Here is a 20875-nt window from a genome sequence, read left to right on the forward strand (position 1 = left end):
AACCTGACTCGGGAACAAGCCGACTACTGCGTCTCCCACATGAAGCCCTACGTGGACGGCAAGGGCCGCGAACTCCCCACTGCTTTCGACTATGTTGAGTTTACCCGCTCGCTCTTCGTGAATTGACCCTCTGCTCCTAGGTTAGCCTGGCCCACGCTGCTTGCCCTGCTGTCACCCGCTGCATGTCAACTCATCTCTGTGCTCTTAGGAGAAATACTCCAGACAGTGTTGCTTTCCAGTGTAACCTTAACCTGCTTAGCTTGGGATAAGATGTAGTAGAAAACGGTGCTTCGAGACACCGCTTCTGGTCCAGTAGCCATCGCCACGTTGCTGCGGGGACCCACTTCCTGTCTTCAGGCCAGCTGCCCCATTCCGACGGCAGAAAACTCAAAGCAACTGGCTAGTCCCCCTCTTGTTCTCCCCATCCCACCCATTTTCTGTTTTCATGTAAAAGACAAATAAATAACTTGACTCCCCCAAAAGCTTCTCTTGTCTTCATTCGGCTCCCATCAGAAACAGCACAGGTGCAGCCCCCTCGCCCACCGCTACCGCCGTACCACGGCCCCGCGGAGCTCTGTCGCCCTCAGGTGGCCACCTCTGCTGCCAGCTGGTCCAGGTCCTCTGTTTCCCGGGGTCCTTGTTCCGTGAACTCGGTGCTCAGCCGCCACACCTTCACGGTGCCCTGGGCATCGCCCGCAGCCAGGAGCTGAGTCTGCTGGCAATTAAATTCAAGACAGTAGACGGGCCTTTCATCCTGGGTTTGCTTGACCGAAACGGTGGGTTTCTGGGAGCTCTTTTGGAGATCAAACAGCTGCACATCACCTTTCGAGAGAGAGTCAAGGGTTAGGAGAGGCCCTGAGCAGCAGCCCCGGAGCCTCACAAAGTCTCCGCGCACAGCGGAAGGCTGTTGGCCCATCCAGCACCCCATCCCCGTGAGGAGAGTCACGCTCGCCTCACGTACAGGCTCCCCAACCCAGAGTTCAGGCCCAGGCTGGGCTCACGTCACTTCAATGGAGTCCGTTTCCTACCTTCCCCAGAAGCAGCTGCAAACACCAAGGGGCGCACTGGGGACCAGCGCACAGCAAACAGGTACTTGTGGGTGAGCCGCAGGGAGGCCAGGGGCGGGGCCTGCAGCATGGAGTACAGGTGGACTTGGCCGTCGGTCCCTGCGCTCAGGAAGAGATTCCTGGACGGGACGGAAGGCAGACAGCCAGGCGAGGGGATGAGCGCCGGGGGTCCAGGAGCGGCTGGAGCCTTCGTGCCAGGCTCCTGAAGCCCTCCCTAGTCCCCTGAACCTGGGGTCCTCTGTAGAAAGGGGCTGATTCCCTGGAGCCAACCACAGGAGCTCTGGCTACTGGCGCTCACGTGGGGAAGACCCAGGCCAGGCAAACTGCAGGTGCGTGGAGCAGCTCTAGGGCGGCCCGGGGGGCACACCCTCGCCCGCCCCCGTGCCAGAGGCCCCGAGCTGATGGAGGAGGCCCGGCCGTCTGTACCTGTGGAAGGGGGAGCAGCTCACAGAGTAGACGGGACCACCATGGGGGGAGAAGGTGAACTGTGCCGGGGCCCGCAGGGGCACAGAGCTGGGCATCCGCGTGAGGGCGGCCTCCGCCGCCGCCAGGGAGCACTTGAGCAGGAAGCCTCCCTCTGTGCCCAGCACGAACAGGCTGGGGTCGAAGCTGGAGAAGGCCACCGCCGTGGTGCCCACCTCGGTCTCCCCCCGGGGAGGCTGTGGAGAAGAGAATGCAGGGCAGGGCCCGGTGAGGCCGCTCACAGTGGCCCCAGGGAGCCCTGGCCCGCGAGCGGCTCCCTGGCTGGGGGTCCCACAGCCTGGGGCGCGCCCCGCCTACCTTCTTCAGCTTGGTGTTCCTGGGGAGCTGCTGCACGGCCAAGGCGAAGCCCGCGCTGAGCCGCAGCCGGCCCCCCGCGCCCCCCTGCCAGAGCAGCACCTTCCCGTCCGCGGCTGCGCTCAGCACCTGGAAGCGCTGGCTGTGCCGGAGCTCGGGGAGCCAGAGCACCTGGATGACAGGGTGCAGGGCCAGGTCAGGAAAGGACCCCTGCCCCACAAGACTGGATGTCACCCTCCACCCCTGCTTTTCTTCCAGGAAAACAGAGCCTTCAGGATCCACCTTCCCTTGTGGTGCAGTGGATCTGGAATTGTCACTGAAGCAGCTTGGGTCGCTGCTGTGCCTTAGGTTCGATCCCTGGCCTGGGAAGTTCCACATGCCACAGGCTCAGCCAAAAACAAACAATAAAGGGAGATTTATAGGCGAGACATAGGAGCAGCCTCACCCACAGAGGGCAGACCCAAGAGGTTCCCAGGTCCCTACCCCAGTCCTAGCAGGAGACCAGGGCAGTGGGGACCCCCTCATGGCAGCTCCAGTGGAGGAAGCAGGGAACAAGCTGACTCGTGGCCTGCGAGCTCTGAGAATGCCAGGGGCAGCTGCCCACTGCCAATTCCTGGTGAACTTCTTCCATGACTGTGCCACGCGGGCAGTGCCCTTGCCTGCTCTGCGTCACAGAGGGAGAAGGAGGTGCCTCCCGACCCCTCCGTGCTGACCTGGTACACGGGATCTGTGTGGGTGTCGTCGGTCAGGCCCGTGCGCCACAGCAAGGGGTCCTCAGGACGGCTCAGGTCCCACACGAGCACCTCGCCGCTGTACAGCCCACCTGCGGAAGAGCCAAGCTGACCCCAGCCAGCAGCCCAGCTTCCTGGCCGGACACTGCCCTCCCAACCGAGCTGGGACACGGGGCCACTTTCTCAAAACTGTGCCGGTCCCCCCAGGAAGCTTCTCCCCCTGCTGGGCTGTGGACTCGGGCTGGGAAATAGGGACAAGGCCGGCTGCTCGGCTCACCTGCAACGTGGGCCGGCTGCGTGGGGTGGAAGGCCAGGCACATGACGGCGCTGGGCACCTCCACCACCGCCGATGGCTGCTGGGGCTCCAGGCCTCGCCGGTCCAGATTCCAGGCACACACGAAGGACTTCAGCGTGCTCCAGTCACCATCATCCAGCCTGCCCAGGGCGGGCCTGAGCCAGCTCTGCGCCTGGGCGACCTCACCCCCGTTCCCCCAAACAGGCGCGCCTCTGTCCCCATCACACCCAGACACTGCACTGGGCACCCAAGCGGCAGAGGCTCCTTCATCACACCCTGAGGGCATGACCTGCTTGGGGAAAGGGTCTCCAGGAAGCAAGGACAGGGGCACACATTGGTGTGGGGGGGGGGGACCCTGGAGTATCAGGGGACAGCTCTTGGGTCAGTGAGTCAGGCCTGGGGCTCAGAGCCCAGTGTGGGTGGGTGGACACTGGGAGTCTGCGGCTCTAAGTCCTTCTCTTCTCTGCTCTTTCTGCCAACTGGATGCCCAGGTGGCCTTGAAAAGGAAGACTCAGAAAGGCCAAGCCCTGAGCCAGCCCGTCACTGTGCACATGGGGAGACAGAGGCTCAGACGAGGGTTCGAGCGCCTCCTATTGGCCCACAACCACCCCTGCTGCCACTCACCGGCCATAGGCACAGCCCACGACAGAGCCCGTGGTGTTCCAGGAGACACTGGTCACATGCAGACCCTGTGCTTGGGCTGGAGGGTAGCCCAGGGTATGCAGGCAGGTCACCTGAAAGAGACAGACCATCCCCGACCCTGAGCCCCAAAGCCACAGAACCAGTAGCCTCATGGCCACTGAACAAACCACGCGGCTTGGGCCTCCCAACCCCGTATGTGATTCCAATCTGCTGCCCAGACCCAGAGGAAAGTGTAGAGGCTGCATCCCAACATCTCCCCTAAGGAGGCTTCCAGAAACCCATAAGGAACCCTTGGGAAGAGGGACAGACATCAGGCTCCAGATGGGAGCTGAACCCCACACTCACGATTCTACACAGTTTCACAACACAGAGCACTAACCACTATACAGGAGCTCCTGTCGTGGCTCAGCAGTAATGAACCCAACTAGTATCACTGGCCTTACTCAGTGGGTTAAGGATCCGGTGTTGCCGTGATCTGTGGTGTAGGTCGCAGATTCAGCTTGGATCTGGCATTGCTGTGGCTCTGGTGGAGGCCAGCGGCTACAGCCCCAATTTGATGCCAGCCTGGGAACTTCCATGTGCCGTAGATATAGCCCTAAAAAGCAAAAACCAAACACACAAACAACCAACTTGGAAACGAATCCGCCTAGGAACCATGAGGTTGCGGGTTCGATCCCTGGCCTTGCTCAGTGGGTTAAAGATCTGGTGTTGCTATGAGCTGTGGTGTAGGTCGCAGACATGGCTCAGATCTGGCATTGCTGTGGCTGTGGCGTAGGCCAGAAGCTGTAGCTCCAATTCGACCCCTAGCCTGGGAGCCTCCATATGCTGCGGGTGTGGCCCTAAAAAGACAAAAAGACCAAAAAAAAAAAAAAAAAACCACAAACAACTAACCACTACACAATCACAGCCTCTATACATAATTTCAAAAGCTGGGGCTTCTGGAGCTGGATGGCAGTGATGGTTGCACAGTGATGTAAATACACTCAACGCCACATGATTCTACAGACAAAAATGGTTAAGATGGGGAGTTCTCTTGTGGTGCAGCAGGTTAAGGATCCAGCATTGTCACTGCTATGGCTCAGGTCACTGGCCTAGAAATTTCTGCATGTCGTGGGCATGGACCCCCCCCAAAAATGGTTAAAATGGTAAATTTTATGTTTGTGGTTTTGTTGTTGTTGTTGTTTTGTCTTTTTGCCTTTTGAGGGCCACTCCCGTGGCATATGGAGATTCTCAGGCTAGGGGTCTAATCGGAGCTGTAGCTGCCAGCCTATGCCAGAGCCATAGCAACGCAAGATCTGAGCCGCATCTGCAACCTACACCACAGCTCATAGCAACACCGGATCTTTAACCCACTGAGCCAAGGCCAGGGATCGAACCCGCAACCTCATGGTTCCTAGTCAGATTCGTTAACCACTGAGCTACGACAGGAACTCCTGTTTTTTTTGTTTTTTGTTTTTTGTTTTAATGGCAGGTGGAAGTTCCTGGGCCAAGGACTGAACCTGAGCCCCAGGTGTGATCTGAGCTGGATCTTTAACCCACTGCACCAGGCCAGGGATTGAAGCTGCACCACTGCAGAAACCTGAGCCACTGCAGTCAGGTTCTTAACCCACTGTGCCAAGGCAGGAACTCCTGTTTTGTGTGTATTTTTGGCCACGCAGTGGCATGCAGAAGTTCCCAGGCCAGGGATCAAACCCACACCACAGCAGTGACAATGCCAGATCCTTAACCCACTGCACCACCAGCAAAGTCTTGTTGTGTGTCTATAAACCCACATACAATTTTGTAAAGCTCTAGCACCTTGCTTCTCAGCCCACAGCTGGCCAGCAGCAGCTAATGAGAAAGCCAGCGACACTGGCCACAGCGAGGGACTGGCACACTTTCCAGCGGGTAAAGTGCACCACAGACCCTAACTTCTGTGCAGTCTCACGCTCCTTGACCTCGTAACCCCATGTAAAGACATCGGCCAGTGGAAAGGATCCAAAGTCTGTAAGCAGCTCTACGTGGGAAACACTGCACTGCTGGCGAGGATGCAGGCTGGTGCGGCCCCTGGGGAGAACACTCTAGCAGGTCCTCAAAATGTCGAGTTACCACACAGCCTGGCAATTCCACTCCTAGGTGCACAGCCACGAGACCGGGGAACAAACACATGTTCACACAAGCACTCGTACGCAAATGCTGACAGCATTATTCATAACAGCCAGAACGTCCAACAACTGATGGACAATGAAGCATATTCTTACGACCCAGTGTCACTCAGCCATAAACAGGAATGACAGCCTCTGCAGCCATCTGGGTTGCTGCTGAGGCACGGGTTCGATCCCAGCCTGGCACAGTGGGATCTGGCAGCTGTAGCATAGGTCAAAGCGGCAGCTCGGATTCAATCCCTGGCCTGAGAGCTTCCATATGCTGCAAATGCAGCCACAAAAAAAGGGGGGGGGATGAAAGAGGCTACAACACAAGGACCCTTGGTAACTTTCTAAGTAGAAGCAGAAAATGAGACCATTTGTTATATGGTTCCACTCGTGAGAAATGTCCACAAGAAACAGATCCATAGCAACAGAAAATGGATTAGCAGTTGCCAGGACGTGGGGGGCAGGATGAGGAGTGACCGCTGGTGGATATGGAGTTTCTTCTTTGAGGGAGGTGATAAAAATGCTCCAAAATTGGAGTTCCCGTTGTGGCTCAGCAGTAACGAACCCAAATAGCATCCATGAGGATGCAGGTTCGATCCCTGGCCTCGTTCAATGGGTTCGGGACCCAGCGTTGCCACAAGCTGTGGTGTAGATGCGTAGAGGTAGCTTGCAGATGTGTCTCAGAGCCCACGTTGCTGCGGCTGTGGTGTAGGCCGGCAGCTGCAGCTCCGATTTGACCCCTAGCCTGGGAACTTCCATATGCTGTGGGTTTGGCTCTAAAAAGACAAAAAGAAAGTCCTAAAATTAACTGTGGCAGTGGTTACAATACCTCTGGAAATACGTTAAAACCCACCGAACTGTACATTTTCAATGGGTGAACTATATGGGATGTAAATTATATCTCACTGAATCTGGGGGGTTTTTTGGTTGTCGTTTTGGGTTGTTGTTGTTTTTGTTGTTTGCAGGCCCGGGGCACATGGAATTTCTGGGGCAGAGACACTGATCTTGTTGCACCACAGCAGGAGCTCCTGCACTTGGATTCTTAACCCACTAGGCCATGGCGGGAACTCCTAAATCTGCTATTTTAAAACAAAGCCAGAGAGTTCCTGTTGTGGCTCAGCAGTAAGAAATCCAGCTAGTATCCATGAGGACGCAGGTTCGATCCCTCGCCTCGGTCAATGGGTTAAGGATCTGGCGTGCTGTGAGCTACAGAGTAGGTTGAAGATGCAGCTCGGATCTGGCCTTGCTATGGCTATGGTACAGTCCGGCAGCTGCAGATCTGATTTGACTCCAGCCTGGGAGCTTCCATATCATACGCTGAGGGTGTGGACCTAAAAAGCTAAAAAAAAAAAATTTTAAAAAAATAAAAAAAAGAACAAAAGCTTAGAGCCACCTTGGAGCCTGCAGAGACCTGCTGGGAACAGGATTTCTAAAACAAGCATGTCAGGAAGGTTGTAGTGCAAGGCCATTTTTGCTGGTTATAAGCAGGGTTGGGGTCTCTGCAACCAGAGGGAGCACACAGCTCTTCTCAAAACTGAGGGTGTTTATGCTTGAGTTAAAACTGAATTCTACCTTGGCAAGAGATGTGCTTATCTGTACAAAGCGAAGAATAACACAGTGGGAGTTCCTGTATGCCTCAGGAGTTAACAAACCAACTAGTATCCATGAGGATGCAAGTTCGATCCCTGGCCTTGCTCAGTGGGTTAAGGATCCGGCGTTGCTGTGGCTATGGTGTAGGCCAGCGGCTGCAGGTCTGATTCAACTCCTAGCCTGGGAACTTCCATATGCCGCAGGTGTGGCCCTAAAAATCCAAAAAAATAAAAAAGAAAAAAGAATAACACAGTAACTCCTGGCAAAAAAACGAATAAAATCAGAGTAATCCGTGGAAAGGTAAATTGTGCTTATGGACAAGAGACATGGTTTGTGCCAAATTCAGAAGCAACCTTCCTGCTAAGGCCACTGGACACAGAATCTGTGTGATGCTGTACCCTTCAAGGATTTAAACTTATTTAAAAGTAAATAAATAAAAGTGGATTTGTTCTCTTGTTTAAAAAAAAAAAAAGAGGAGTTCCCCTCGTGGCTCAGTGGTTAATGAATCCGACTAGGAACCATGAGGTCGTGGGTTCGATCCCTGGCCTTGCTCAGTGGGTTAAGGATCCAGCATTGCCGCGAACTGTGGTGTAGGTCGCAGATGCGGCTCAGATCCTACGTTGCTGCGGCTCTGGTGTAGGCCAGTGGCTACAGCTCCGATTCGACCCCTAGCCGGGGAATCTCCATATGCCGCAGGAGCGGACCAAGAAATGGCAAAAAGACAAAAAAAAAAAAAGAGTTCCTGTCACAGTTCAGCGATAACAAACCCAGCTAGTATCCATGAGGATGCAGGTTCGATCCCTGGCCTCACTCAGTGGGGTTAAAGGATGGTGTTGCTGTGGCTGTGGTGTAGGTCACAGACTCCGCTCAGATCCCATGTGGCTGTGGCTGTGGCACAGGCCAGCAGCTGTTGCTCTAATTCAACCCCCAGCCTGGGAACCTCCATATGCTGGGGGTGCAGCCCAAAAAGCCAAAAAAGAAGAACAACAACAAAAGCTTACCCTCTGTAAATGCAACTGTAAAAGGGGACACAGAGAACTGAGATTTTAATCTCAACGTTCGTTTCTTCATTCTGTTCTTCCTCTGGGGCTCTGCTTAAAAATTTAGATACAATGATTCCACACTTTGGTGTGGCCTTGGCAACTGTTTTTCAGAGCAATTTTGAGGATTTCTCTCAAGTAAATCAACTCATCCATGACTGGATGGGAACAGGGCAGCTGTGTATCTGGAAATAGATGGAAAGAAGGCACAAGGAGAGGCAGAGAGGAGAGAAGGGCTATAACCAGTCTCCATTTCTTTCTTTCTTTTTTTTTTTTTTTTTTTTTTTTTGCTTTTTAGGGCCACACCTGAGGCATACGGAAGTCCCCAGGCTAGGGATCAAACTGGAGCTATGGCTTCCGGCCTACACCACAGCCACAACATCATAGGATCTGAGCCACATCTGTGACCAACACCACAGCTCACGTCAATGCCAGATCCCCCTGACCCACTGAGCGAGGCCAGGGATGGAACCTGAGTCCTCATGGACACTAGTCCATCGGATTCCTTTCCGCTGCACCACAGTGGGAACTCCACGCTCATCTCCATTTCTAAAGGAAGGAAACGCTGTGTAAGAAAGGTTTTAAGGAGGGAGTTCCCGTCGTGGCGCAGTGGTTAACGAATCCAACTAGGAACCATGAGGTTGCAGGTTCAATCCCTGGCCTTGCTCAGTGGGTTAAGGATCCAGTGTCGTCGTGAGCTGTGGTGTAGACTGCAGATGCGGTTCGGTTCTGGTGTGGCTGTGGCTGTGACATAGGCCAGTGGCTACAACTCCAATTGGACCCCTAGCCTGGGAACCTCCATATGCCGAGGGAGCGGCCCTAGAAAAGGCAAAAAGACAAAAAAAAAAGAAAGGTTTTAAGGAGTTCTCTCCTGGTGTGGCAGACTAAGGATCTGTCATTGTCACTGCAGAAGCTTGAGTCCCTGCTGTGGTATGGGTTTGATCCCTGGCCTGGGAACTTCCATATGCCTCAGGTGTAGCCAAAAAAAAAAAAAAAAAAAAGGAAACAAGAAACAAGGAAAGGAAAGATTTTGATAAGCTCCTAAGAAAGAAAGAAAAAGAAAAAAAAAAAAGGAGTTCCCATCGTGGTGCAGCAGAAATGAATCCGACTAGGAACCTAGGAACCATGAGGTTGCAGGTTCGATCCCTGGCCTTGCTCAGTGGGTTAAGGATCTAGCATTGCCGTTAGCTGTGGTGTAGGTCACAGATGCAGCTCGGATCCTACGTTGCTGTGGCTGGCAGGTGTAGATCCGATTAGACCCCTGGGAACCTCCATATGCTGCGGGTGCAGCCCTAAAAAGCGAAAGAAAAGAAAAGAAAGAAAGAAAAGGCTCCTGCATGTCCAACTGAACATCTGAGCTTGAAGGGTGACAGCTCTCAGCTGGCCTCGAGACATTCAGCATGTCAAGGATCCCATGCTGTCACTGCAGAAGCTCAAGTCACTACTGTGGCACAGGCTCCACATGCCACAGGCGTGGCCAAAAACAAAAACAAAACCAGACAGACCAGAACAGTGTGACTCTGGACAAGCCCCTTAGCCTCTCTGAATCTCATCTATAAAATGGAAGTAGGGATAGCACTTCCTCACCCAGCTGTCCTCAGGGTGGATGAGCTGGCACAGAGAATGCCCGGAGAAACATAGCTGAGTAGTCAGGAAAACAAGATCCGGGGGAGCTCCCGTTGTGGCTCAGCAGGTTACGAACCTGACGAGTATCCATGAGGTTGCAGGTTCAATCCCTGGCCTTGCTCAGTGGGTTAAGGATTTAGCATTGCCGTGAGCTGTGGTATAGGTTGCAGAGTTGGCTCAGATCTGGCACTGCTGTGGCTGTGGCGCAGGCTGGCAGCTGCAGCTCTGATTAGATCCCTAGCCTGGGAACCTCCATATGCCACAGGTCCAGCCCTAAAAAGCAAAACAATAATAATAAAAGAAAGAAAATAAGATCCAGAGCCAGACTGCCCAGGTTCAAACCTGCCTCAACCACTTCCTAGCTGAGTAGAGGTGAAAAGGAGAAAATGACAGCACCTACCTCAAGGGGAACAGGGGAGGCCCTGACTTGGGCTTAAAAACTCAGCTTAGTAGCCAGCAGAAAGTAAGAGCTCGGTGAAGGCTGTTACTGTTACCAGCATTACTATTCTTTGGGTGGCACAAAGGAGGGACTTACAACGGGGCAGAGCCTCAACCCAAGGCCTCCCAAACCCGCACCAGCCCCACCCTACCGTTGGCTGCTGCTCCGCCCAGTTCACCTCGAAGCCGTCAAATGCATGGCTCTGCCAGTTCTTGTTCAGTTCTCGAGTAACCATGGGCTCCACTCTCCGGAGAAAGGCTGCGAGCCCGGGGCCATCGCTCCAGGACACAGAGGAGGGCACGCTGACTGGCTCGGGGGCCTCGGTCTGCACCTCGGCATCTGCATGCTTCCAGGTCTGGGCGGACGCTTCAGTGGTGGCAATGCTGGCCGTCTGACAGCTTTTCTGGAGAAGGATGGAGGAGGAGATCAAGACACAGTCACCAGCCAGCTGTGCTCCCAGCATCACCTACCCAGGTGCTCCCCCGCCCCGTCTCTCTATTCTCGGGCTCATGGACCGCTGTTCACCCCGTCTAAGGTTAGTCCCGTTCGTCTAGTAAGCAACCCATCTTTCTCAGGAAGAACCCAATCTGTGTGGGGTGAGTGGCAATGACCTCGAGAGCTACATGACCTCCGGCCAGCCCATCAGAGCACTTGATCCCTCCTCCAGCTACAGGGTGACCCAGGAAGAGCTTGACCCGAGACAAACAGAGACATTATTGGAAGGGAACTTGGGAGGGCCCTTTTGGAAGGTACTGACAGCAGTGAGAATCAGGGCATCTCAGGGCCAGCAGGGCTGTCCCAGCCAGCACTGAAGGACCTCAGATGTGGCCACCAGCAAACAACTCCCTTCTCCCTTCCTTGGCAGACAGTCCGCTTTGGTAGGGCACCTTCCAAGGCACCCCCATGACCAAAGGTGGCACAGATGTCCATGAGGAGCTAGCTGGGAGATGCAGGCTACTCTCCAGCTGCCACTTCTGTCCACCCTGCCATCTGTCTCCAATTCCTTGCCCCCTGCTATGCTGGGTACATGGACAGACATCAGATCAGAAAAGAGACGCAGCCTTTTTTTTTTTTTTTGTCTTTTTGCCATTTCTTGGTCTGTACCTGCAGCATATGGAGGTTCCCAGGCTAGGGGTCCAATTGGAGCTGTAGCCACTGGCCTATGCCAGAGCCACAGCAACACGGGATCCAAGCCACGTCTGCCACCTACACCACAGCTCATGGCAACACCGGATCCTAGTCCGATTCGTTAACCGCTGAGCCACAAGGGGAACTCCCAGGCTCCCTTGCTTGAGGACAAGGCCAATCTTTAAGCAAGGAGGGCCCCTTTGTCGCTGAGGTCACTGTCATCTACACAAGGCTCTCCTCACGTGGCCACTGACCAGACACCTGCACACAGAATGAGGAGGCCCAGATCCCGTGCTCCCCTGCTCAGGCTTGGGCACCAGGCCAGCGACGACGTGAGCCAGAGGAAGGGCTGGCACCACACAGGGCAGCTCTCCCTAGAAGAGGCAGCGCTCGGCACAGGTCCCGCTGCTCCTCTTCACATTCATCTTAATTCTCTTTGCTCGTCCATCTCCCATTAAACTGTGAGCTCCTGAGCGTAAGATCCCCATCTGATCTACACTCACATCCACGGCACTCTGCATGTGCTTGACGGCGAGTCCAAGTTCATGTGTGCCACTCACACACCTTATTTCTCTATTTAAAATTTACTTGCCAGGCATTGTCAGAGCACTACGCATATAGTAGAAAACAAATGTGTTAGATCCCTGTGTCCAAGGGGCTTCGGCAGGGGTTGGGGCAGGCAGATGAACACACAAGAAAAACCCGAGGAACACAAATGGTGCTAGATGGGGGCAGAGGTGTGGGAGAGAAGAGGACAGCGAGGGCCGCCTCTGGGAGATGGCGTTGGAGCTCAAGTGTGAAGGACAAGTGGAAAGCTGCAGGAAAAGGGGTCTCCGATAGGGACAGAGGCCGCGGCGGGGGGAGACGACCTCAACATAACTTTATGGCAGACAGACCTAGATTTGGGGGTGGATTTTTCTCTCCCCACCCCTGCCCCCCAGAGTGTGTAAGAGTTTGGATTCTTCTTGTTTCTGTACCTCTTCCAGGCTACGTTGTCGCAGTTTGAGAGTCTAAAGCATCACCTTCTACTGGAACCCAAAAATCTAGGAGGAGCTTCAGTCTGTGACTAGACTCCCAATGGATTCATCAGACAAGAATCCAATCTGGACTCTGGAGTCTCCTCAGATGACCATTGAGGAACATTCCCAGGAAATTCCACCTGCCTCTCGACCTGTCTCTGAAATGTTAATGAAGAACCTCAGTGGAGGAGCTCCTGCTGTGGCACAGTGGGAGCAGCACTGTCTCTGGAGCGCTGGAACAAAGGTGCCATCCCCAGCCCAGCACAGTGGGCTAAGGGTCTGGCCTTGCCACAGCTGTGGTGCAGGTCAAAGCTGCGGTTCAAATTTGATTCCTGGCCCGAGAGCTTCCATATGCCACAGATGTGGCCAAAAAAAAAAAAAAAAAAAAAAAAGAGGAGTTCCCATTGTGGTGTGGCAGAAACGAATTCAAAGGGTATCCACGAGGTTGCAGGTTCGATTGCTGGCCTCACAGCTGGCACTGCTATGGCACAGGCTAGCAGCTGTAGCTGATTCAACCCCTAGCCCAGGAACTTCCATATGCCTCAGGTGTGGCCTAAAAAAGCAGAAAAGGGAGTTCCCATCGCAGCGCAGCGGAAAGGAATCGGACAAGGACCCATGAGGTTGCAGGTTTGATCCCTGGCATCACTCAGTGGGTTAAGGATCTGGCATTGCTGTGGCTCTGGTGTAGGCTGGCAGCTGTAGCTCCAACTAGACCCCTAGCCTGGGAACCTCCATATGCCGCGGGTACGGCCCTAAAAGGACAAAAGACAAAAAAAATAAAATTGGAGTTCCCATCGTGGCGCAGTGGTTAACGAATCCAACTAGGAAACATGAGGTTTCGGGGTTGATCCCTGGCCTTGCTCAGTGGGTTAAGGATCTGGCGTTGATGTGAGCTGCGGCGTAGGTCGCAGACGACGCTCGGATCCCATGTTGCTGTGGCTCTGGTGTAGGCCGGTGGCTACAGCTTCAATTAGACCCCTAGCCTGGGAATCTCCATATGCTGCATGTGGGTGTGGCCCTAAAAAGAAAAAATAAAATTAAAAAATAAAAATAGAAAGCAAAAAAAAAAGGAGTTCTCTGGTGGTCTAATGGTTATGATTTAACACTGTCACTACTTTGGCCCAGGTTCAATCCCAGCCTGGGAACTGAAACGCCATATCAAGCTGCTGCATGCTGCAGCCAAATAAAATAAAAATTCTAATAAGTTTGAACTTTCAAGATAAAAAGTTAGAAAAGAACCTCAGTAACTAGACTCTCAAGTACAAAATTGCCATCCATTCTACCAGAATATCCACCTTAACAGACTGGATAGAGCTGGTGAAGCCATAACCTCTAGGAGGGGAGGGATGAGGACACTGCTAACTGCTTGGAGAGAAAGGTCAGACAGGATGATTCGTGTATTTTAAACCGCTACAGCAAACCACTTACTCTGTCTCAGTCTCAAACAGAACCACAGAGGAAGGACACTGAGACTCAATCAAGAAAGATTTAGGAGTTCCCGAAGTGGCTCAGTGGGTTAAGAATTTGACCAGTATCCATGAGGATGCGGGTTCCATCCTTGGCCTCACTCACAGGGTTAAGGACCCCACGTTGCCCTGAGCTGTGGGGTAGGTCACAGATGAGGCTCAGAACCCATGTTGCTGTGGCTGTGGTGTAGGCTGACAGCAGCAGCTCTGATTTGACCCCTAACCTGGGAACTTCCACATGCTGTGGGTGCAGCCCTGAAAAAGAATTTGAAACAGGAGTTCTTGTTGCTCAGTGGGTTAAGGACCTGACGACTCTATGATGATGCAGCTTCAATTCCTGGCCTCACTCAGTGTGCTAAGGATCCGGTGTTGGCACAAACGGCAGCATAAGTCAGAGGCAGCTTCAATCTGATGTTGCTGTGGCTAAGGCATAGGCCTCAGCTGCAGCTCCAAACCTAGTTCCAGCCTGGGAACTTCCAGATGCCACAGGTGCGGCGGTTACACACACACAAAATGGAAACAAATTAGCTTATGTGGAAAGAATGTTGGGTAGTGTGGCAAGAACAGCAAGAACATGAGGGTGTACTCTGGTGGCTCAGCAGGTTAAGGATCCTGTGTTGTCACTGCTGTGGCTCAGGTCACTGACATGGCACAGGTTCAATCCCTGGCCCAGGAACTTAAACATGCTATAGGCACAGCCAAAAAAATAAACAATTAAAACTAAAAAACTAAAAAACAGGAGTTCCCATCGTGGCACAGTGGAAACAAATCCGACCAAGAACCATGAGGTCTCAGGTTCAATCCCTGGCCTCACAGTGGGTTAAGGATCCGGCACTGCCATGAGCTGTGGCGTAGGTCGCAGACATGGCTCGGATCTCTGGTTACTGTGGCTTCAGTGTAGGCCAGCAGCTGTAGCTCCGACTGGACCCCTAGCCTGGGAACCTCCATATACTGCAGGTGTAGCCCAAAAAAAGAAAAAAGAAAAAAAAAACAACAGCTTGTTGAGTTGTAATTTTTTTCCTTTTTTCATGGCATATGGAAGTTTCCAGGCTAGGGGTCAAATCAGAGTTGTAGCACTGGCCTACACCACAGACACAGTAACTCGGGATCCAAGCCACATCTGTGACCTACACCACAGCTCATGGCAACAGAAACTCCATAATAAAAACTTTTGATGTGCTGTTTCAATTTTCAATAGCAATTAAAGGTATGTACAGAGGATCTTATTAAAATTTGAGGGTGTTCCCGTCGTGCCTCAGTGGTTAACGAACCTGACTAGTATCCATGAGGACTCAGGTTGAGGATCCGGCGTTACTGTGAGCTGTGGTGTAGGTTACAGACACTGCTCAGATCCTGCGTTGCTGTGGCTGTGGCGTAGGCCGGCAGCTGTAGCTCCAACTGGACCCCTAGCCTGGGAAACTCCACATGCCTCAAGTACAGCCCTAAAAAAAGACTAAAAAAGTCTTTAAGGGAGTTCCCGTCGTGGCGCAGTGGTTAACGAGTCCGACTAGGAACCATGAGGTTGCGGGTTCGGTCCCTGCCCTTGCTCAGTGGGTTAACGATCCGGCGTTGCCGTGAGCTGTGGTGTAGGTTGCAGACGCGGCTCGGATCCCGCGTTGCTGTGGCTCTGGTGTAGGCCGGTGGCTAGAGCTCCGATTCGACCCCTACCCTGGGAACCTCCATATGCCGTGGGAGCGGCCCAAAGATATAGCAAAAAGACAAAAAAAAAAAAAGTTTTTAAAAAATAAATTTGAGGAGTTCCCAGTGTGGCTCAGTGGAAATGAACCTGACTAGTATCCATGAGGACTCGGGTTCAATCCCTGGCCCCACTCAGTGGGCTTAAGGATCCGGCATTGCTATAAGCTGCAATGTAAGTAGCAGATATGGCTCAGATCTGGTGTTGCTGTGGCTGTTGACCCCTAGCCTGGGGACTTCCATATGTCATGGGTGTGGTCCTAAAAAGATTTTTTTTTTTAAATTTGAGACATATTCAAGTTTCCTTTTTTGGGGGGGGGCCTCAAGTGTGACATATGGATGTTCCCAGGCTGGGGGTCGAACTGGAGCTGCAGCTGCTCGCCTACCCCACAGCCACAGCAACACCAGACCTGAGCCACATCTTCAACCTAAGCCACAGCTACCACTGAGCCACAATGGGAACTCTTTTTTTTTTTTTTTTAAATCTTTAAGTACTTTAGGAAGAAAAAAAAAAAAACTTACATTAGAAAAGTTTCCATGCTTAGAGGCTGGCCAGCAGGTGGCATGCCCAGGAGCAGCGGGTGAGGGACAGCGGCCCATGGGCAAGGTCTGTGAGCCAGGATGAAGGCCTGGGGATCCCCTCACAGTGTAAGCCACAGGACTGTAATGAGAACCAGAGGATAGGCTGTCCCTGAACCGAATGTAAGGGCAAATTACGGGAGAAGACAACCAGCAGGCTTTCTGTTAGACCCCTTTTATTTATTTATTTGCTTTTTAGGGCCGCACTGGTGGCACATGGATGTTCCTAGGCTAGGGGTTGAATTGAAGCTGTAGCCTCTGGCCTACACCACAGCCACAGCCACACTGGATCCTTAACCCACTGAGCAGGGCCAGGAATCAAACCCACATCCTCATGGATCCTAGTCGAGTTCATTAACCACTGAGCCATGAAGGGAACTCCCTCTTATACCCCTTTTGGACAGACGCCTCTCAGACATCCACATGGAGGCAGCAAGGATTTCTGAGAGAGGTAAATAGGCATGAAGCTCCAGAAAGCATCCAGAGACGTTGAGACAAGATGAGTCCATCGAGGGAGCATCCACACGACAAAATTAATAGACGGGCACAGGACACCTGAAAGTAAACATGCTGAGCTAAAATGTTAAGAGACCAGGAATAAATCTCAAACTTCCTGGAAGCCATGAAGATGGCAATAGTACCAGTTATTAGAGGCTAACTCAGGAACTGTCCCCATCACTTTACCTGTACCATCCTATTCATCCTCAAGACCACCCTCTCAAGCAAATCCTCTTTTTGCATCACTGGTGCCAGCACTGAGACACGGAGAGGTAAAGTAACTGACCCAAGGTCACACAGCAAAGACGCAATCACAATAAAGCAGGGACCCAGGCAGCTTGACCCATGACACTAAACCATCTCTCAGGCATGCCATTTTCTCCCAAGATAAAATCCTAGACAGCAGGAGTTCCCCTCAAGGAGCAGAGGAAACGAATCCAACTAGGAACCAATGAGATGGTGTTCCCGTCGTGGTGCAGCGGAAACGAATGCGACTGGGAACCATGAGGATGCGGGTTAGATCCCTTGCTCAGTGGGTTAAGGATCCCGCGTTATTGTGAGCTGTGATGTAGGCTGCAGATGCAGCTCGGATCTGATGTTGCTGTGGTTGTGGCGTAGGCCGGCAGCTGTAGCTCTGATTGGACCCCTAGCCTGGGAACCTCCATATGCCGGAGGTGCAGCCCTAAAAAGCAAAAAAAAAAAAAAAAAAAAAAATCCTAGCCACCAATCCCATCAGATGAACTTAAAACAATGTAAAAATTAACATAAAAGCAGGAGTTCCCCTTGTGGCTCAGTGGTAACAAACCCGACTAGTATCCATGAGGATGCAGGTTAGATCCCTGGCTTCACTCAGTGGATTAAGGATTCGGCATTGCTGTGAGCTATGGTGTAGGTCGCAGACTCAGCGTTGCTGTTGTTGTGGTGTTAAGCTGGCAGCTGGAGCTCTGCTTTGACCACCAGCCTGGGAATTTCCATATGCCACAGGTGCGGCCCTAAAAAGCAAAAAATCAATTAAATCTCAACCACAAGCAAAAAGTCCACAGGGACAGCAAGCTCTTAACTTTTCAAGTATTTCTATTAACGTTCCTTTGCTGCTTGCTTATTCAGGCAAATAACTGATGTCAAAATACTAAGGAAAATTTACAGAGGAAAAAAAATTAAAATTACAGTTCCCAGAGTTCCCATAGTGGCTCAGAGGAAATGAATTTGACTAATATCCATGAGAATGCCGGTTCAATCCCTGGCCCCGTTCAGTGGGTTAAGGATCCAGCATTGCTGTGAGCTGTGGTGTAGGCCAGGAGCTCTAGCTCCAATTCAACCCCGAGCCTGGGAAAGTCCATATGCTGCAGGGCAGCCAAAAAAGAAAAAACAAAAACAAAAAACTTAACAAATAATGAGTTTTTTTTATGAACTAGTAAGAAACCACCATTATCCTCTCTTCACACCTCAGTAAGCTCCCACAGTTGGAGAGACATAACTGGCTCCAACCCTGACCCGCCTTGGGTGAGGCCCCGAGGCTCCCAGAAGGGAAGGACTTGACCATGGCCGGCCCCGACAGGGTGGCACCTCCCATGCCAGGCAGCATGGGGAGGGGACGAGGTCAAGGCTCCCACTGCAAGCCCTCTGAGAGGTCAGAGGGCGGATTCGGGGTGAGCAGGATCCTGAGCATCCGCATCACTGGGAAGGAGTGTTAAGGACGCCTGGTGCCTGCCCCCACACACCCCTCAGGGGCACTGAAAGGAAGACAGGGACGCATGTCTGCATCCTAAAGTGTCCCTCAGCAGCTCCCTTGGCTGGCTTCTACTACCTGCTATGAAAGAGTCCTAAACCAGGAGCTCCCCGGCAGCCTAATGGTTAATGATTCAGTGCCACTGCTGTGGCGAGGGGTTCAATCCCTGGCCCAGGAACTTCTGCAAGCTGCGAGTACAGCCAAAAATGAATAAATAAACAAATACATAATGAGGAATCCTAAACCAAACCTGGGAGGGCTCTGACTCCCACAGCACTACCCTACAAAGCCTCGCTTCCGGAAGAAGAGGTCTCCAGCTGGCCTCAAGGACTGGTCTATCCATTTCAGGAACACCTGTCATGACAGAGTTTTCTGAGGCTCCTGAGGGTCAGGAGAACAGCCACCCACAGGCAACAGTTGACAACAGTGACCCAGAGGGGCTGCTCTGTGAGCTTTCCCACCTTCAGCTCCAGTGGTTAATGGATGCCAGGGTCCACGCATGATGCAGTCATTCAGAAACTGTCCAGCCAGAGAAACCCATTCACATGGTATCAACAGGGGATGGGATGAACTTCAAGGTCATAAGCAGAATACAGTTATTTCTTGTTAAAAATACACTTTCTGGAGTTCCTGTCGTGGCGCAGTGGTTAACGAATCTGACTAGGAACCATGAGGTTGCGGGTTCGGTCCCTGCCCTTGCTCAGTGGGTTAACGATCCGGCGTTGCCGTGAGCTGTGGTGTAGGTTGCAGATGCGGCTCGGATCCCGCGTTGCTGTGGCTCTAGCGTAGGCCGGTGGCTACAGCTCCGATTCAACCCCAAGCCTGGGAACCTCCATATGCCGCGGGAGCGGCCCAAGAAATAGCAACAACAACAACAACAACAACAACAAAAAAGACCAAAAAAAAATTTAAAATAAAAATACACTTTCTAGGAATTCCAGTTGTGGTTTAGCAGAAATGAATCTGGCCAGTATCCATGAGGATGCAGGTTCAATCCCTGGCCTCGTTCAGGGGGTTACAGATCCAGCATTGCCATGAACTGTGGTGTAAGTCACAGGCTAGTCTTGGATCCAGCACTGCTGTGGTGTAGGCCAGCAGCTGTAGCTCCGATTCCATCCCGAGCCTGGGACCCTCCATATGCCGAGAGTGTGGCCTTAAAAGGCCATAAATACCTTCTAGGAGTTCCCGTCATGGCGCAACATAAACAAATCCAACTAGGAAGTATGAGGTTGTGGGTTCGATCCCTGGCCTCTCTGCTCAGTGGGTTAAGGATCCAGCGTTGCCATGAGCTGTGGTGTAGGTCACAGACGCAGTGCAGATCTGGCGTTCTGGAGTTGCTATGACTCTGGTATAGGCTGGCAGCTGTAGCTCAGACTAGACTCCTAGCCTGGGAACCTCAATATGCCATGGGTGCAGCCCTAAAAAGACAAAAATGCAATAAATAAATAAATAAATAAATACCTTCTATGGACTTCCCATTGTGGCTCAGTAGGTTAAGAACCCCACGAGTGGAGTTCCCGTGGGACAGCAGCAGAAACAAATTTGACTAGGAATCATGAGGTCGTGGGTTCGATCCCTGGCCTCGCTCAGTGGGTTAAGGATCCCAAGTTACTGTGAGCTGTGGTGTAGGTCACAGACGCGGCTCAGATCCTGCGTTGCTATGGCTCTGCTGTAGGCTGGCGGCTACAGCTCTGCTTGGACCCCTAGCCTGAGAACCACCATATGCTGTGGGTGCAGCCCTAAAAAGACAAAAAAAAACAAAAACAAAAAACCAACAACCTGACTAGTATCCATGAGGATGCGGGTTCAATCCCTGGCCCCACTCAGTGTGTCAAGGATCTGGCATTGCCAAGAGCTATGGTGTAGGTCACAGATGTAGCTCAGATCCCAAGTGGCTGTGGCTGTGGTGTAGACCCCTAGCCTAGGAACTTCCATATGCCTCAGGCATGGCCCTAGAAAGAAAGAAAGAAACAAACAAACAAACAAAAAAAAATATATATATATATACCCACACACACACACACCCTTTTTAGATCTCATTTTGACTACTGATTATAAAACATACAATTATTTAGCAATAGCTCTTCAGGAGGAAACATTAGACATCCATGTCAGTTGTGAGACACACCCCTTTGCAATATCTTTTTTTTTTTTTTTTTGGTCTTTTTGCTATTTCTTGGGCCGCTCCCGTGGCATATGGAGGTTCCCAGGCTAGGGGTTGAATCGGAGCTGCAGCCACCGGCCTACGCCAGAGCCACAGCAATGCGGGATCCGAGCCGCATCTTCGACCTACACCACAGCTCACAGCAACGCTGGATCGTTAACCCACTGAGCAAGGGCAGGGACCGAACCCGCAACCTCATGGTTCCTAGTCGGATTCGTTAACCACTGCACCACGACGGGAACTCCCCAGTAATATCTT

The 20875-nt window shown here is 52.3% G+C and overlaps 2 protein-coding genes and 1 pseudogene across 17 annotated transcripts in view; 2 read left to right on the top strand and 1 right to left on the bottom strand.

Annotated features, from left to right (window-relative positions):
• The window catches only part of SPTAN1 (spectrin alpha, non-erythrocytic 1), a 65170-nt gene extending 64688 nt beyond the window's left edge, over window positions 1-482 (top strand). For all 15 annotated transcript variants that reach the window (XM_047768573.1, XM_047768579.1, XM_047768583.1 and 12 more), the window contains one exon: window positions 1-482. In XM_047768573.1, coding sequence (XP_047624529.1) covers window positions 1-126 — 126 coding nt within the window. In that variant the 3' untranslated portion in view covers window positions 127-482.
• DYNC2I2 (dynein 2 intermediate chain 2) overlaps window positions 480-20875 on the bottom strand; it is a 27555-nt gene continuing 7159 nt past the window's right edge. The window contains exons 2-9 of one of the 2 annotated variants that reach the window (XM_047768588.1): window positions 10491-10742; window positions 3495-3604; window positions 2853-3010; window positions 2558-2667; window positions 1848-2015; window positions 1494-1726; window positions 1029-1186; window positions 480-822 (exon numbers count right to left, since the gene is read on the bottom strand). In XM_047768588.1, the coding sequence (XP_047624544.1) occupies window positions 584-822; window positions 1029-1186; window positions 1494-1726; window positions 1848-2015; window positions 2558-2667; window positions 2853-3010; window positions 3495-3604; window positions 10491-10742 (1428 nt within the window). In that variant the 3' untranslated portion in view covers window positions 480-583. The remainder of the gene's footprint in view (window positions 823-1028; window positions 1187-1493; window positions 1727-1847; window positions 2016-2557; window positions 2668-2852; window positions 3011-3494; window positions 3605-10490; window positions 10743-20875) is intronic. The other variant, XM_047768589.1, reaches the window with a different exon arrangement.
• LOC125120412 (60S ribosomal protein L35a-like) lies at window positions 7085-7647 on the top strand (annotated as a pseudogene).

The sequence above is a fragment of the Phacochoerus africanus genome, chromosome 2 (assembly GCF_016906955.1).
Source record: "Phacochoerus africanus isolate WHEZ1 chromosome 2, ROS_Pafr_v1, whole genome shotgun sequence".
Lineage (NCBI taxonomy): Eukaryota > Metazoa > Chordata > Mammalia > Artiodactyla > Suidae > Phacochoerus > Phacochoerus africanus.